Genomic DNA, 16,734 nt, shown 5'->3' on the forward strand with positions numbered 1-16,734 from the left:
TGCAGCCGCTATATTTTCATGTGGCATGGCTTTCTTCTTCCCGCGCCCCCCACTACAGGTCACTTCCTGTTCCGGGCCAGGGGAGCAGGTGTGGGAAGAAGAAAAGGCCCAGCCGCAGTTGCCAGCCTCCACCTACACTGCTGTCGTTCCCATGAAAGCGGGGCTGGTGCCGTGGCGAAAATACAAAAGCAGCACTTAGGCGGATGACTGCTGCTGGTGGCCGCGAGCAACGCCTGTCACGTGATTGGGGTGACCGGCCCTCTGGGGCATGCCCAAAGCCCCGATAGCCCAATCCGCCCCTGACTATGGGAGCTTGCTGGGCAGACTGGATGGGATATAGGGTCTTTTTCTGCCACCACTTTCCAGGTTTCTATGTTTCTAATAAATAAATTGACATGGTCCAAAATTTAGAGGAAATTAGATATAGGTATGCTCATGGATTGATTACGAGTGGTGGCATCTAACTGGAAGAATTCACACCAAAAAAAGGAAAAAGCAAGGACTAAATTGCCAAGCAGGGATATGTGTCATTTGTTAGCCATCCTATTTTCAGCTTTTACAAATTTCCAAAAGATAAAAAGGAAGATGCACAGAAAATACTCTTGGATGCCTATATATACAGGCATCTACATGTGTATATATGTTTATATGCATATATATGTGCAGGGGTCTACATGAAGCTCACTCTTTCGTTGGTTTAGGAATCAACGAGAGAGGGAGCTATTTTAGATTTAATTCGCAGTGGAATGCAGGACTCTGTGAGAGAGGTAACGGTGGTGGGGCCACTTGGCAACAGTGATCATAACATGATCAAATTTAAACTAATGACTGGAATGGGGATTATATGTAAAGCTACAGTTCTAACACTAAATTTTCAAAAGGGAAACTTTGATAAAATGAGGAAAGTAGAAAAAAACTGAAAGGTGCAGCTGCAAAGGTTAAAAGTGTACAACAGGTGTGGACATTCTTTAAAAAGACAATCTTGGAAGCACAGCCCAGATGTATTCCACGTATTGAGAAAGGTGGGAGGATGGTAAAACAATTACTGGCATGGTTAAAAGGTGAGGTGAAAGAGGCAATTCTAGCCAAAAAAAATCCTTCAAAAATAGGAAGCAGGATCCATCTGAAGAAAATAGGAAAAAGCATAAGCTGTTGCGCGGCGTGGCTGCGCAGCCGTGCGACCAGCTCAGCTTACCAACTCAGCTGGATCCGCCGTCATGCAACGGGGCATCCGGGACATCTCCTCCTGCAGGACCTCCGACGTCGCAGAACGCGGGCATGGACAGGCCTCTAGGCACTCGCCCCGCCTCTTAAAGGGGCCAGGGACCAGGAAGTGTACCAGCCCCAGGAAGTGACATCAGTGACAGCTTCCTTTATAGCCTGGGACCTGCCTGCCAGTCTTTGCCTTGCAACAGGTCTTCCTGCCTAGCTGTCCCTCTGCTTTTGGTTGTGATTTGGACTGTCTGACTCTGCCTGCCTGCCTGTCTGCCGCCTGCCTCTGACCCAGACTGCTTGACTCGGCCTGCCTGGCTGCCGCCTGCCTCTGACCCGGATTACCTGACTCTGCCTGTCTGTCTGCCGCCTGCCTCTGACCCAGATTCCCTGACTTTGCCTGTGTGCCTGATGCCTGCCTGATTCGGATTACCTTTTGGACTTTGCCTGCCTGTCTGCTGCTTACCTTTGACTTGGATTGTCTGACCAGCCTACTTGCCTGCTGCCTGCCCTGATCTGGACTACACAGGACTCTGTCTACCTTCTGCCAGTCTCCGACACCAGGCTGCACCCGGATTTCTCCTATCAGGTGAGGGGATTTCCTATTCACTGTTGATTAGGCCTTCTGATGGTGAGGGTTCGGGGGGTCATCTCCTGATAGCCCCATCTCACCTCGGTCTAAGGGTCCACATTCCAGCTGACAACAGCCAACAGTTTGCAAGGCCATGGACCCAGCAGACCTCTCCGGACTCCGGGCCATCCCTGGTTATACCCAGAAGCTTCAGCAGCAACAGCAATGTCTGAAGGCAGTGGCAGCCACCATGGATCGTCTCAATGCACATCTCAACACTCTAACGACAGCTGCAGCCCAACCCATACCAGCACCTCCAACTTCGTTTGCAACTCCTGCTCCTCTGCATCTTCCAGTACCACCCAGGTACATTGGCGATCCCAAACTTTGTCGAGGATTCGTGAATCAATGTTTAATGCATTTTTCGCTACAACCGATCCAGTTCTCCACCGATGCCATCAAGACCGCTTTCATCATTTCACTATTGGATGGCAAGGCGCTTGATTGGGCATCACTCTTATGGGAAAGGGCTGATCCCATGCTCCAGTTTATTTCACTTTTTTTAGGAATATTCAAACAGGCTTTTGAGGACCCTGGAAGATCAGCCACATTAAGCACAGAAATGCTTCACCTCCGTCAGGGTTGCAGGCATTTGATAGACTACACCATTGAATTTCGTACCCTATCGTCAGAGTTGAATTGGTGTGAGGACAGTTTATGGGCCATCTTTCTTGAAAGATTGAGACCATGCATCAAAGACGAATTAGCGGCAAGGGAGTTACCAGATTAATTGGACGAGCTGATTGATCTTACAGGGACAATTGATAGACGTCTTCAGCAACGCGCTCGTGAGGCATGTCCTCCACGAAGATTCTCACCTTTGGCTCCTTCTTCTCTCGTCCTCTTCTCCCAACCAGCTCAGAGGCCTCTTCCCTGGGACAAGCCGATGAACCCATGCAGTTGGGAAGAACCCACATCTCGTCTGAGGAGAATCTTCATCAACGCAGTTTGGGGCTATATTTTTTCTGTGCCGGTAGAGGACATGTGGTAAATACATGCCCCCAGAAGCCGGGAAACGGATCAGCCTAGTCGCCGGAGGGGAAATGCTCCTAGGCTGTATCTACGCATCCCCACAACTAACTCTTCCGGTAACCATCCTGAAGGACGGAAGGGAGTTTTCCTCGCTGGCATTAGTAGATTCTGGGGCTGGGGGGAACTTTGTCACCAGAGCCCTCTGCACTTGAGACCGTCCTCTATATATTTCTTCGATCTATGGAGAACCCCTGCCGGGACATATTGGATTTGCGACTGAGACTTTATATCGCCGCACCGGACTTTTGCACAAGGAGCAGATCTCTTTCTTCATCCTGGACAGAGCGATATATCCCATGGTTTTGGGGTTACTCTGGCTCCAGAAACATTCTCCCGTGCTTGATTGGAAGACACTCCATCTCGCCAGCTGGGGTTCTCAGTGCTTCGAAACATGCCTACAGCACATATATTGTCATCATCGCTTCATCACTGCATGTTTACTATTGCCATGGTTGTTTACTGTTTATTGTTATCATACCCCTGTTCTTTGTAAACCGATATGATATGATTAGTTCATGAATGTCGGTATAAAAAAGCACTAAATAAATAAATAAATATATCCTCCAAAAACTGCTACCCTGGCTACCACCTCAGTGGATCTTCCAGCAGGATAAACCTGGCTACCACCTCAATGGATCTTCCAACAGGATAAACATCCTGCATGAGACTAAATGCAAAATTGAAGCTTTATGGGTAGAAATCCCTTGTGTGTCGGGGAAGACTATAGTGATATGAGTATACTACTGTCCACCTGGTCAAGATGGTGAGACTGACAGTGAAATGCTAAGAGAAATTAGGGAAGCTAAACAAATTGGTAGTGCGGTAATAATGGGAGACTTCAATTACCCCAATATTGACTGGGTAAATGTATCATCGGGACACGCTAAACATTCCTGGATGGAATAAATGATAGCTTTATGGAGCAATTGGTTCAGGAACTGACGAGAGAGGGAGCAATTTTAGATCTAATTCTCAGTGGAGCACAGGATTTGGTGAGAGAGGTAACGGTGGTGGGGCCGCTTGGCAATAGTGATCATAATATGATCAAATTTGAATTAATGACTGGAAGAGGAACAGTATGCAAATCCACGGCTCTCATATTAAACTTTCAAAAGGGAAGCTTTGATAAAATGAGAAAAATTGTTAGAAAAAAACTGAAAGGAGCAGGTACAAAAGTAAAAAGTGTGCAAGAGGCGTGGTCATTGTTAAAAAATACCATTCTAGAAGCACAATCCAGATGTATTCCACACATTAAGAAAGGTGGAAAGAAGGTAAAACGATTACCTGCATGGTTAAAAGGGGAAGTGAAAGAAGCTATTTTAGCCAAAAGATCTTCATTCAAAAATTGGAAGAAGGATCCAACAGAAGAAAATAGGATAATGCATAAACATTGGCTAAGAGAGAATTTGAAAAGAAGTTGGCTATAGAGGCAAAAACTCACTGTAAAAACTTTTTTAAATATATCCAAAGCAGAAAGCCTGTGAGGGAGTCACTTTGATCGTTAGATGATCACGGGGTTAAAGTGGCACTTAGAGAAGATAAGGCCATTGTGGAAAGATTAAATGATTTCTTTGCTTCAGTGTTTACTGAAGAGGATGTTGGGGAGGTACCTGTACCGGAGAAGGTTTTCATGGGTAATGATTCAGATGGACTGAACCAAATTACGGTGAACCTAGAAGATGTGGTAAGCCTGACTGACAAACTGAAGAGTAGTAAATCACCTGGACTGGATGGTATACACCCCAGAGTTCTGAAGGAACTAAAAAATGAAATGTCAGACCTATTAGTAAAAATTTCTAACCTATCATTAAAATCATTAGGGGTGTGCATTCGTTTTGAACGCATATGTAAAACGCAACGTAATTTTGTTTTTTAACTTAAAAAAGTGATGAGGCGAAAACGATCGGATTTCCAACTTATTCAACATAGCTATGTTGAATACGTTGGAAATCGCGATTGTTGATCCTAAATAAAAATTTAAACCCCTCACCCTCCTTAATCCCCCCCAAGACTTACCAAAACTCCCTGGTGGTCCAGCGGAGAGTCAGGACGCCATTTCTTTATTCCTTTGCGAGGAGCACGTGACGTCTGCGTCACATCGGAGTGACGCCGACGTCACGTGATTCCCCGCGCGTTCGCTCCGGGACACAACCGGAACTTTTGGCCAGCTTGGGGGGGCCTCCTGACCCCCCCAAGCTGGCCAAAAGTTCCGGTTGTGTCCCGGAGCGAACGCGCGGGGAATCACGTGACGTCGGCGTCACTCCGACATGACGCCGACGTCACGTGCTCCTCGCAAAGGAATAAAGAAATGGCGTCCTGACTCTCCGTTGGACCACCAGGGAGTTTTGGTAAGTCTTGGGGGGGGATTAAGGAGGGTGAGGGGTTTAAATTTTTATTTAGGGAATCGGTGCACGTATGGACATAGACTCAACTTATGGAATTCTACATATGTCCATATTGACCGAAATTGACCCCCCCTTTCGACTTATGGACTTATGAACATAAACTTTTTGTCTGCACATTCCTAAAAATCATCCATTGTACCTGAAGACTGGAGGATAGCTAATGTAACCCTCATATTTAAAAAGGGCTCCAGGGGCAATCCAGGAAACTACAGACTGGTTAGCCTGACTTCAGTGCCAGGAAAAATAGTGGAAAGTATTCTAAACATCAAAATCACAGAACATATAGAAAGACATGGTTTAATGGAACAAAGTCAGCATGGCTTTACCCAAGGCAAATCTTGCCTCACAAATTGCTTCACTTTTTTGAAGGAGTTAATAAACATGTGGATAAAGGTGAACCTTGGATTTTCAGAAGGCATTTGACAAAGTTTCTCATTAGAGGCTTCTAGGAAAAATAAAAAGTCATGGGATAGGTGGCGATGTCCTTTCGTGGATTACAAACTGGCTAAAAGACAGGAAACAGAGAGTAATGGCTATTAATGAATTTTACTTAGGGAATAGCCACTGCTATTAATTGCATCAGTAGCATGGGATCTTCTTAGTGTTTGGGTAATTGCCAGGTTCTTGTGGCCTGGTTTTGGCCTCTGTTGGAAACAGGAAGCTGGGCTTGATGGACCCTTGGTCTGACCCAGTATGGCAATTTCATATGTTCTTATGGACAATTTTCTCAGTGGAAGGGTGTGGGCAGTGGAGTGCCTCAGGGATCTGTATTGGGACCCTTACTTTTCAATATATTTATAAATGATCTGGAAAGAAATACGACGAGTGAGGTAATCAAATTTGCAGATGATACAAAATTGTTCAGAGTAGTTAAATCACAAGTAGATTGTGATAAATTGCAGGAAGACCTTGTGAGGCTGGAAAATTGGGCATCAAAATGGCAGATGAAATTTAATGTGGACAAATGCAAGGTGAAGCATATAGGGAAAAATAACCCATGCTTTAGTTACACAATGTTAGGTTCCATATTAGGTGCTACTACCCAAGAAAGAGATCTAGGCGTCATAGTGGATAACATATTGAAATCTTCGGTTCAGTGTGCTGCGGCAGTCAAAAAAACAGAATGTTGGGAATTATTAGAAAAGGAATGGTGAATAAAATGGAAAATGTCATAATGCCTCTGTATCACTCTATGGTGAGACCGTACCTTGAATACCGTGTACAAGTCTGGTCGCCACATCTCAAAAAAGATATCATTGCGATGGAGAAGGTACAGAGAAGGGCGACCAAAATGATAAAGGGAATGGAACAGCTCCCCTATGAGGAAAGACTAAAGAGGTTAGGACTTTTCAGCTTGGAGAAGAGACGGCTGGGGGGGGATATGATAGAGGTGATTTAAATCATGAGAGGTCTAGAACGGGTAGATGTGAATCGGTTTTTTACTCTTTCGGATAATAGAAAGACTAGGGGGCACTCCATGAAGTTAGCATGGGGCACATTTAAAACTAATCGGAGAAAGTTCTTTTTTACTCAACGCACAATTAAACTCTGGAATTTGTTGCTAGAGGTTGTGGTTAGTGCAGTTAGTATAGCTGTGTTTAAAAAAGGATTGGATAAGTTCTTGGAGGAGAAGTCCATTACCTGCTATTAAGTTCACTTAGAGAATAGCCACTGCCATTAGCAATGGTAACATGGAATAGACTTAGTTTTTGGGTACTTGCCAGGTTCTTATGGCCTGGATTGGCCACTATTGGAAACAGGATGCTGGGCTTGATGGACCCTTGGTCTGACCCAGTATGGCATTTTCTTATGTTCTTAGGTAGGAAAAATGGGACTTTACACTAACATATTCAAATTGGGTCAACATCCAATACAGCATCTATTGGGAAGAATCTTAAATAATATCCCAGTGATTGGAAGGGAGAAGGAATAAAATAATTGTTTTTAACAACAGAATAACTTCACAGAAAGCGTAAGGTCACCAATTTATTGAAAATCTAAAGCTGTTGAATGGATTGTATTAAAAAATAACCCATAAAAGAATCTTTTTCATAATTTCCATCTTTTTTTTTAGCATAAACAATTTTTTATTGCGTAGTAAATGAAACCAAACAGGGATCAGTCCGTCGGACAAAGGTACACTTCAGAGTCCAACAGACAATAGCCCAAAGAAGTCGCCATTATGTATCCATACAAAAATAATCCCCCAATTCAACCCCCCCCAACAGACTAACAACCCTACATTCATACTGTGATGCAAAAATGGAGAATATAGTGACCCGTACAATCAGAGTTCAAAGCAGCAATGGTCAATTGTTTAAAATCAAGCTCCGTGCACGATGTGGCAATACTTGAATATACAGCTCCCAAACGTCCAAAAAGCGACGGAGTTGCCGCGGGGAGGCCCGTGCTGTCAAATGTTCCATCTGCATAAGTCTGTGGAAGTGGTTCCGCCATGCCCAGAAGGAAGGTGCCGCAGGTTCTCGCCACTGCAGAAGAATCATCTTTTTCCCTACAAAACAAGCTTTCATGAAGAGCAGATGATGTCCCGCTGGCCGTAATCGCGCCAGGGGAATAGACTCGAAAAGAATCAGCAGTGGGGAAGCTCGCAGGAACACTCCCAACAGTCTTGTCAAATAAGCTACCACCCTCTTCCAAAACTGCTGGATTATGGGGCATCCCCAAAAGAGATGTGCCAAAGTACCCACCCCCGTGGTACACTTCCCACAGGTGACCGAGGAAACCAGGTTAGCATGGAACGCCACTGGTGTAGACACATACGCCCTCCAGAGGAATTTGAATTGCATCTCCCGGTAGTAAGAGTTGGGGGAGACTCTCGCTATACGCCGAAAACAAATGCCCAGTTGGGTAGCCGTGACCTGAAATACCCCGTCCCCTTGCCAGCGGGCAGCCAAATCAAGGCAGGGATTCCGATAAGTGAGCTTCCGTAGGTGGGCATAATAATGAGAGAGAGAAGGCACAGTGGTGCCTTTCAGTAAAAAACACGCCTCCAAAGCTTGGAAACCCTGTAACTGAAAACCAGCCTCCGGAAGGGAATGTACATAATGGGCAATTTGGAGATAGGAAAACATAGAAAGATTTCCAAAGCCATACAGGGAGGACAGTTGAGCAGGCTGCAACAAGTGACCTTCGTTGTCTAAAACATGGCCCACCTGAGTAATCCCATGAGCTGCCCATCGCCGGAACACCACAGAGGTCGATCCCGGAGAAAAGTCTGGGTTGCCCTGCAAGGGGAGGAAAAATACACATCCCTGTGGGAGTTGCAAAAGTTTAAGCAACCGGAACCAAGCACCACGAATTGGACGTAGCAAGGCCGCCACGGGGTCAGGGATGGTCAACTTATCCCAGGAGGCCTGCAGGGCATACCACAGATCCCTAGCCCCACACACCTCATGTTCAGAGTCTAGATTAATTTCCATCTTTAATTAGTAAAAGTAAAGTTGGAAACTACTAAATACTTCCATCATGATTATCAGTGCTGTATACAAATGTGGCACACACTCCCTGTCTGGCCACTAAATGTCATTGTTCTTGTCCTTAGAACACACCTAGTAAGAAGCCATCCATCCTTCTCAGTCCCTCTCACCCTTTGAGCTTATTCTAAACCCTAGCTAGGCAAGCACCAGTGATGGATCCTGCTCAAGATACAGTGAAGGCAGAAGAGATATCCATTTTAAGCCTTATTTTTTGGACTTTTGCAGAGTGGGGAGGTTTTTGGATCTCCCTTTCCCACTGGGATTTTCAAAGCAGAGAGCCTGCCTGATTCCACTGACTTTTCCCTAAGAGAAGTCTGCAGGAAAATGATCAAGGATGAAAGGAACAACTGAACTAAAAGAAGGAAGAATAAGAATTAGGAAATTCCATTGAGATTTCCTCCCAAGAGACCTTGGGTGTCCAAGGTGAAGAAAATGTCTAAATGTAGGGTTTTTGCAGTACATCCAGGGATACCTCCATTAGGATTCCCAAGAGAGAATATATGCATTTAAAATCACCATGGGCTGTATCCAGAGGTCTGAATTAAGGACACCTGCCTACATAGGAAAAAAACCCCCAATAGACCATCAATCAGATGTAAACTCACACTTCTGGATAATGGACTTCAATCTATCAGTATTAATTAGGGATGTGAATCGTTTTAGGACGATTAAAATTATCGTCCGATAATTTTAATATCGTCTTAAACCGTTATGGAACACAATACAATAGAGATTCTAACGATTTATCGTTATAAATCGTTAGAATCGTGAGCCGGCACACTAAAACCCCCTAAAACCCACCCCCGACCCTTTAAATTAAATCCCCCACCCTCCCGAACCCCCCCCCAAATGACTTAAATAACCTGCGGGTCCAGCGGCGGTCCGGAACGGCAGCGGTCCGGAACGGGCTCCTGCTACTGAATCTTGTTGTCTTCGGCCGGCGCCTCACTGAACGACCTCCTGCAGTCGATCTCCTGCCGGCGCCATTTTCCGTACGAAAACGATTCGCGGCGGGAAATCGCTCCCTGACCCCCGCTGGACCTCCAGGAACTTTTGGCCAGCTTGGGGGGGGCCTCCTGACCCCCACAAGACTTGCCAAAAGTCCAGCGGGGGTCCGGAAGGACCTCCTGCCGTCCAATCGTGTTCGTCTATGGCCGCCGCCATTTTTCGGCGCCATTTTGGAAAATGGCGCCGGCCGAAGACAACAAGATTCAGTAGCAGGAGCCCGTTCCGGACCGCTGCCGTTCCGGACCGCCGCTGGACCCGCAGGTTATTTAAGTCATTTGGGGGGGGGGGTTCGGGAGGGTGGGGGATTTAATTTAAAGGGTCGGGGGTGGGTTTTGGGGGGGTTTTAATGTGCCGGTTTTGCGATTTTACGTTTTTTTGATTTTTTACGATTTTTCACGATTTTTCACGATATTTTACCCCCCCAAACGGCAACAATACGATTCCCTCCCCCTCCCAGCCGAAATCGATCGTTAAGACGATCGAGGACACGATTCACATCTCTAGTATTAATCAGTAAACTTTTAACAGCGAGATCTGGTCTTGTCTTACAGTTTTCAGAATGGCTTAACATCAGTAGAGTAGAAGTAACAATTTGAGCAACTATTTGAAGTGTGATTCATGAGAACCGGATGGTATACTCCCCAGGTTTATGAAAGACTAAAAAATGAAATTTCAGACCTATTTCAATTAATTTATAACCTATCATTAAAATCATCCAATGTAATGTAACCCCGAAATTTAAAAAGGGATCCAGGGGTGATCTGGGAAACTATAGACCAATGAGCCTGACTTCAGTACCAGGAAAAATTGTGGAAACTTTAATAAAGAATAAAATCACAAAACATTTAGATAGACATGGTTTGATGGGACACAGCCAACACAGATTTACAGAAGGGAAGTCTTACATAACAAATATATCATTTTTTTGAAGGGGTGAATAAACATGTGCACAAAGGTAGATGTGGTATATTTAGATTTTCAGAAAGCATTTGACAAAGATCCGCATGAGAGGCTTCTAAGAAAACTAAAGTCATGGAATAGGAGGCGATGTCCTTTTGTGGATTGCAAACTGGTTAAAAGACAGGAAACAGAGAGTAGAATTAAATGGTCAATTTTCACAGTGGTAAAAGATAAACAGTGGAGTGCCTCAGGGATCTATACTTGGACCGGTGCTTTTTAATATATTTATCAATGATCTGGAAAGGGGTACCGTGAGTGAGGTGATCAACTTTGCGGATGACACAAAATTATGTAGCGTTGTTAAATCTCAAGCAGATTGTGATTAATTGCAGAAGGACCTTGCGAGACTGGAAGATTGGGTTTCCAAATGGCAGATGAAATTTAACATGGACAAGTGCAAAGTGATGCATATAGGGAAAAATATTCCTTGCTGTAGTTACACAATGTTAGGTTCTATCTTAGGAGTTACTACCTAGGAAAGAGATCTAGGCGTCAAAGTGGATAATACATTGAAATCATCGGCTCAGTGTGCTGTGGCAATCAAAAAAGCAAACAGAATGTTAGGGATTATTAGGAAGGGAATGGAAAATAAAACGGAGGATGTCATAATGTCTCGGAATTGCTCTGTGGTGAGACTGCACCTTGAATACTGTGTGCAGTTCTGGTCACTGTATCTCAGAAAGGATATAGCTGCACTGGAGAAAGGTCAGAGAAGGGCAACCAAAATGATAAGTGGCATGGAACGCCTGCCCTATGAGGAAAGACTAAAGAAGTCAGGGATGTTCAGTTTGCAGAAGAGACGACTGAGGGGGGATATGATAGAAGTCTACAAAATAATGAAAGGACATGAACAATTTAATGTAAATTGATTATTTATTCTCTCAGATAATAGACGGACCAGGGGGCATGCCATGAAATTAACAAGTAGCTCATTTAAAATGAATTGAAGAAAATTATTTTTCACTCAATGCATTGTTAAGGACTGGAATTCATTGCTAGAGGATGTGATTACAGCAGTTAGTATAACTGGGTTTAAAAAAGGTTTGGAAAAGTTGCCAGAGGAAAAATCCATAAACTGCTATTACTGTAATTAATAAGCAATAGTTGTTTGTGATTTATCTTATGTTTGGATACTTGCCAGGTACTTGTGACTTGGATTGGCCACTGTTGAAGACAGGATACTGGGCTTGATGGACCCTTGGTCTTACCGAGTATAGCATATCTTATGTTCTTATGTTCTTAGGTCTTATAAAGGGATGCTAGCTCAGGAGTTACATTTACAAATGTATTTGAAAGTGAGTTGAAACATATTAAATATAACTCACATTAGTCCATTTTTCCTTTTTAAGAATGGTTTTAGACTAATTTGGTCACAGTTCTGGGACTAGAATTGTTGTGCTGGTGGTGGACCCTTGGCCTGAGGTGGGGTTGATGCTACCCGTAGGGCAATCTCCATGGGTCCCCACCGTTGGGAGGTGGAGTAGACCGGGAGACGGAGGCCGACAGGAGCTTCGCCAATACCAGCCCTCGTTCCCCACAGGTTGAACCCTTGGGTGTCGTGGCCCATCTGGTATTAGGCGGGCCTCTATCAGATGAATCCCAGTCGATGTTCGAAGTAGGCAGTAAACAAGAGAAATAGATGCCTGACATCCGTCAATTAAAATTTATTTCAAAGGAGACAATAAAACACTTTAAAAAGCCTGACTCAGGCCGAGTTTTGCTCCTGTCTTGGAACTGCTTCAGGGGCTTAATGTGCTTTATATGGATTATACTGTTCAGCTTGAGAGAATAGGATGACACCTTTTCCTCAATCAGGTTTTCAGAGCAATTGGATACAATGTCTAGGAACAGCAGATATTAGAATAAGAACATGAATCAGCATGGATCGTGATATACAGCAAAATGAAGTAGGATGAAACATTTTGCTCTTACTGTCAGTTTTACAGTATTGGATGAGCTGTACAACATGAGGTGATATATTTTTTCAATAAAACTGGTTATATGCTAATGATGAATTGTCTGCAATTATTTTTTGGTAAAACATCGAGGTATGAGCTGCTATAAGCTCCCTCTGGACTTATGCTGCTTCCAGAAATCCTTGTCTGTGCAGCATGCTGTGTTGAGTCTCCACGGAAAATGTTTCAAAATGATGGACCAGAGTGCAAGGATAGGTGACGCCCGGGCAGTAGAAGGTCGAAGCCTAACAAGGCTAAGTCCAAAGAGATAGCAGAAGCGAGGTCAGGAACAGGCTGGAGTCGGGGCAGGCGGCAGTGCTAGGCAAGGTACAGCGGAGCAAGGGTCAAAGCCAATAGTCAGTCCTGAGCGTAGTCCAACGAAGCAAGGGTAAAAGTCAGTAATCAGCCCTGAGCGTGGTCCAACGAAGCAAGGGTCAAAGCCAGTAATCAGTCCTGGGCAGAGACTAGGTAGGAACCAGGAATGAAGTCAGGAACAGGAATGGGCAACGGAGCACACGACTAGCGTGGAGACTTGTGCCAAGGCAAGAAATGAGTAGCTGGCCCTGCCTTAAATAGCGAGGCCCGATATTCACTCCTTGCCCCTTTAAAGGCCCGCTACTCACTGCGGCTCCTTTAAAGGCTGATGGGGTGCGTGCGCGCACGCCTAGGAGGAGGCAGGTTGCTGGATGGCTACGTCTCCCCGCGGCACGTGGGGAGACCCGCCGTGAGCCGGAGGGGTTTGCAGAGCAACTGGGAATGCCCAAGGAGGCAACGGGGGTGCGGGATCGCAGGCAGCTGCCCACTGCCGCTAGTGAGGATAGGCCAGGTTGGGGAGCCGGGCGCTGGAGGTGAGTAGGCCCGGTCGCGAGCCTGCTGCGGCCGGGGCACACAACAGGTGCAGCACTTCCTCATTTGAAGTTTTCTGAAGTGATTATCATTATACTCAATGGTGACAATATCCCCCTCTGTGAAATACTGTTCCTTGCAGCACTGGAACTGGGCAGAGCCAGTTCTCCTATTAGGGAAACTAGGAGGTCACCTAAGGCATCAAAATGCTGGGGGTGGGAAAAAATTCCAAGTGCCCATAAACCTCCAAATGCCGCATTCCCATTATTAAGACATAGCGCCATATGAAAGAAGGAAATGGGTGCTGGGTAGATGTGGCATATAGAGATGGAGATGAAGCTGGATTGGTGGGGGAGTTGTAGAGAGAGAGAGAGAGAATGGCTGCTAGGCAGGTGAGGGTAGGGTGGACTGCTAAAGTGAGCAAGGATGCTGGGCACTATGGACAATCTATGTGGGCACTTTTCTACCCTAACCTAAACATGGCCCAGGAATAATATCTCCAGTAAGGTAGCAGTTGCTGTGGATTGCTGCTATTCTAGGGGAGACCCAGAGGCTTCCAGATAGGGTAGGGGAGATATGAAGGGGTCAGGATAATGGAAGACCAATGAGGACACCCATTTTTTGGAATTGGGTAGGAACAGGGTTTCAACCAGGGGGTGGGACTTAACATTGTACATTTGTTTGGGGTGTCGGTGTGGGGTGGGGGTGGGGTTTGGGGTTGTACTGTGCCAAGAGGAGAAGCTGCAAAAAATATGCTTTGGTTGGGGGATTTTTATTGGTTGCTCCTTATGGTTTCTGCTCCTTTAAGGGTTATAGTGATTGGGAGGAATCTCTCAAGAGCACCTGCCATTCAATACTCTTTGGAAAAGTTATTGTGAGGTTTATTGTTATCTACGTTACTCCATTATAATATTGAGTTGCTTTGCATGCATTTGCATTTGCATGCAGCACAGCTCATTAATATTTTACTCATGTTGGCTCTAAACCTTTTACTCATATGAGAATTACTGATATCGTGCAATAAACTGTTTTAACACACTTGAAATGCAAAATGCTTTGTTTAAAGGGCATTAGTGGTGTGTCACAACTTAGTAAATAGAGACCTAATTATAATACAAATTCAAATTAAATATCAGGATTCATATTTTATATGAAATGTATTCTTCCTGAAAGCTGTCTCTAGGGAAATGTGATAAAATTAGGTACCATAGAGTAGCATACAGCTCTCAGTTTTTCATGTGAGAAACCTGAATTTCTCTTGTCAAATATCAATAAGACTCCATTAAAGTGTTTAATAAAAATGTTTGCAGATCGTCTTTACATAATATAGAAAAAGATAGGGGAGTTCGCTCTTTGAAGTAAGCTCTAAGGAAGAGATGACCCTCCATAGGCAGGATTCGACAACACGTGCGCTGTGCTGCCTTTGGGAAAAACTGGGATGTTTGAGCAGTTTCGGGTCTTACTGGTTTAAGATAAGAGGTGGAGTTGAGCTCCTCTTCTGTTTAAGCATAGGAACATAAAACTTACAATAAAAGGAAAAGTATTTAATAGAAAAAAAATATTTAAACTATATCAAAACAGTGCCAAATTCTACATTCTAAATATTCACTACCTTAGGTGCCTAAAGGTCACCAAGTGCAGTGGTCCCCAACCCTGTCCTGGGGGCCCCCCCAGCCTGTCGGGTTTTCAGGATATCCACAATGAATATGCATGAGAGAAAATTTGCATGCACTGCCTCCATAACATGCAAATTTTCTCTTATGCATATTCATTGTGGATATCCTGAAAACCTGACTGGCTGGTGGGCTCCCAGGACAGGGTTGGGGGACCACTGACCTAGTGCTTTTATCAGAGCTGGGGTCCAGCTGGCAGACAGAGAGACAGTTTTGCTGTATAAGCATTTTTTTGCCTTAATAATGGTGTGGCTGATGTTGCATCTTTTCCCTTTTCAATAAAAGCATTGGCTGCACATCTTGCCCTGCACTATTGTTTAGATATATTTACAAACCTATTCTTAGGTTCTCTTGACCAGCATTGCATTGTTCTATTGTTTGCATACGTTGTTTGTTTGACTAGTTTTGTTTTTCTGTGTATATATATATATATATATATATATATATATATATATATATATATATTTATTTATTTTATTATGTTTATATGTAAACCGCTTAGCATGGTTTTTCTTTTATAAGAGGTGGATAAAATCTTTTAATAACTAGATCTCTCATGATAAAATTATTGCAATTCACTTCTTACTGGTCACACATTGAACCTATCCCTTCAGTTAGAGTTCTTTGATCTCTTGTGCACTGAATGCTGTGTACAGAAGCAAATATCACACAGCTTGGAGGAGGTAAGACCCAAATCAGAAAAATATGTACAGACAGTAAGAATGAGTGTGGGAATATAAACATATATTGTAACTTATTTTTCTTATCTCTCTTACCTCCGCATTCCTCGAAGAAATTTCATCTTGTTCCTTCTCTCGGAAGACCAACCCAGCTGCTATCCAGGTGTCTTCTTTTCCCAGGGACACAGAAAAAGCGCTGAGCCTAGGACACTACTAGACCAAGCACACAACTTCTTACTGCTTCCAGTTCCTGCACTGTCACAGAAAGAGAATGCAAACCTCAACTCCACACACCAAGTTTGCAATCTCCACCTACTCCCAACTTCTTCACTGTTTCGCACAGAGTGAAAGAAATTGCTTTGAATCAAACTCTTTTTCTGCCTGTGCAGAAACTGATTTGCCAAGGGAAAGGTAGGATTTGTCCAAGTGCACTGTAATTATCAAATCTAATAGCCAGAACGACATACTGCAGAACAGGATTTTATGTCCTTGATGTTTCCGCCCCAACAGGAACTCATCTAAATCTATTTATATTCATCGATCATACTCAGGTATTACTGGAATAATAATTAATGATTTAGATCAAAGCTGACCAATTATACCATGCAAGATTGATTTATCTGCAGTCACACTCACATGGTTCATTACAATACATGTATATTTTTTACCAGAATATTTTTATTAAAGTTTCATTTATACATTTGCACAAGTACTTCAAAAACTTTGTTCCCAAGACCCCCTCCCCCCTCACTTCCAGCAAATGCAAAATAGAAAATTCACTCTAGGCAACAGTTGAGGAAGAATACAAATTATTCCTTGATATTGCAAAAGCCCA

At 44.1% G+C, this 16,734-nt stretch overlaps 1 protein-coding gene across 3 annotated transcripts in view; it reads right to left on the bottom strand.

The window, feature by feature from the left end:
- LOC115099245 (galactose-3-O-sulfotransferase 2-like) overlaps nucleotides 1–16,279 on the bottom strand; it is a 94,853-nt gene extending 78,574 nt beyond the window's left edge. For all 3 annotated transcript variants that reach the window (XM_029616724.1, XM_029616726.1, XM_029616725.1), the window contains exon 1: nucleotides 15,996–16,279. In XM_029616724.1, the coding sequence (XP_029472584.1) occupies nucleotides 15,996–16,021 (26 nt within the window). In that variant the 5' untranslated portion in view covers nucleotides 16,022–16,279. The remainder of the gene's footprint in view (nucleotides 1–15,995) is intronic.
- Between the last annotated feature and the right edge of the window lie 455 nt (nucleotides 16,280–16,734).

This window comes from Rhinatrema bivittatum, chromosome 9 (genome assembly GCF_901001135.1).
Source record: "Rhinatrema bivittatum chromosome 9, aRhiBiv1.1, whole genome shotgun sequence".
Classification (NCBI taxonomy): domain Eukaryota; kingdom Metazoa; phylum Chordata; class Amphibia; order Gymnophiona; family Rhinatrematidae; genus Rhinatrema; species Rhinatrema bivittatum.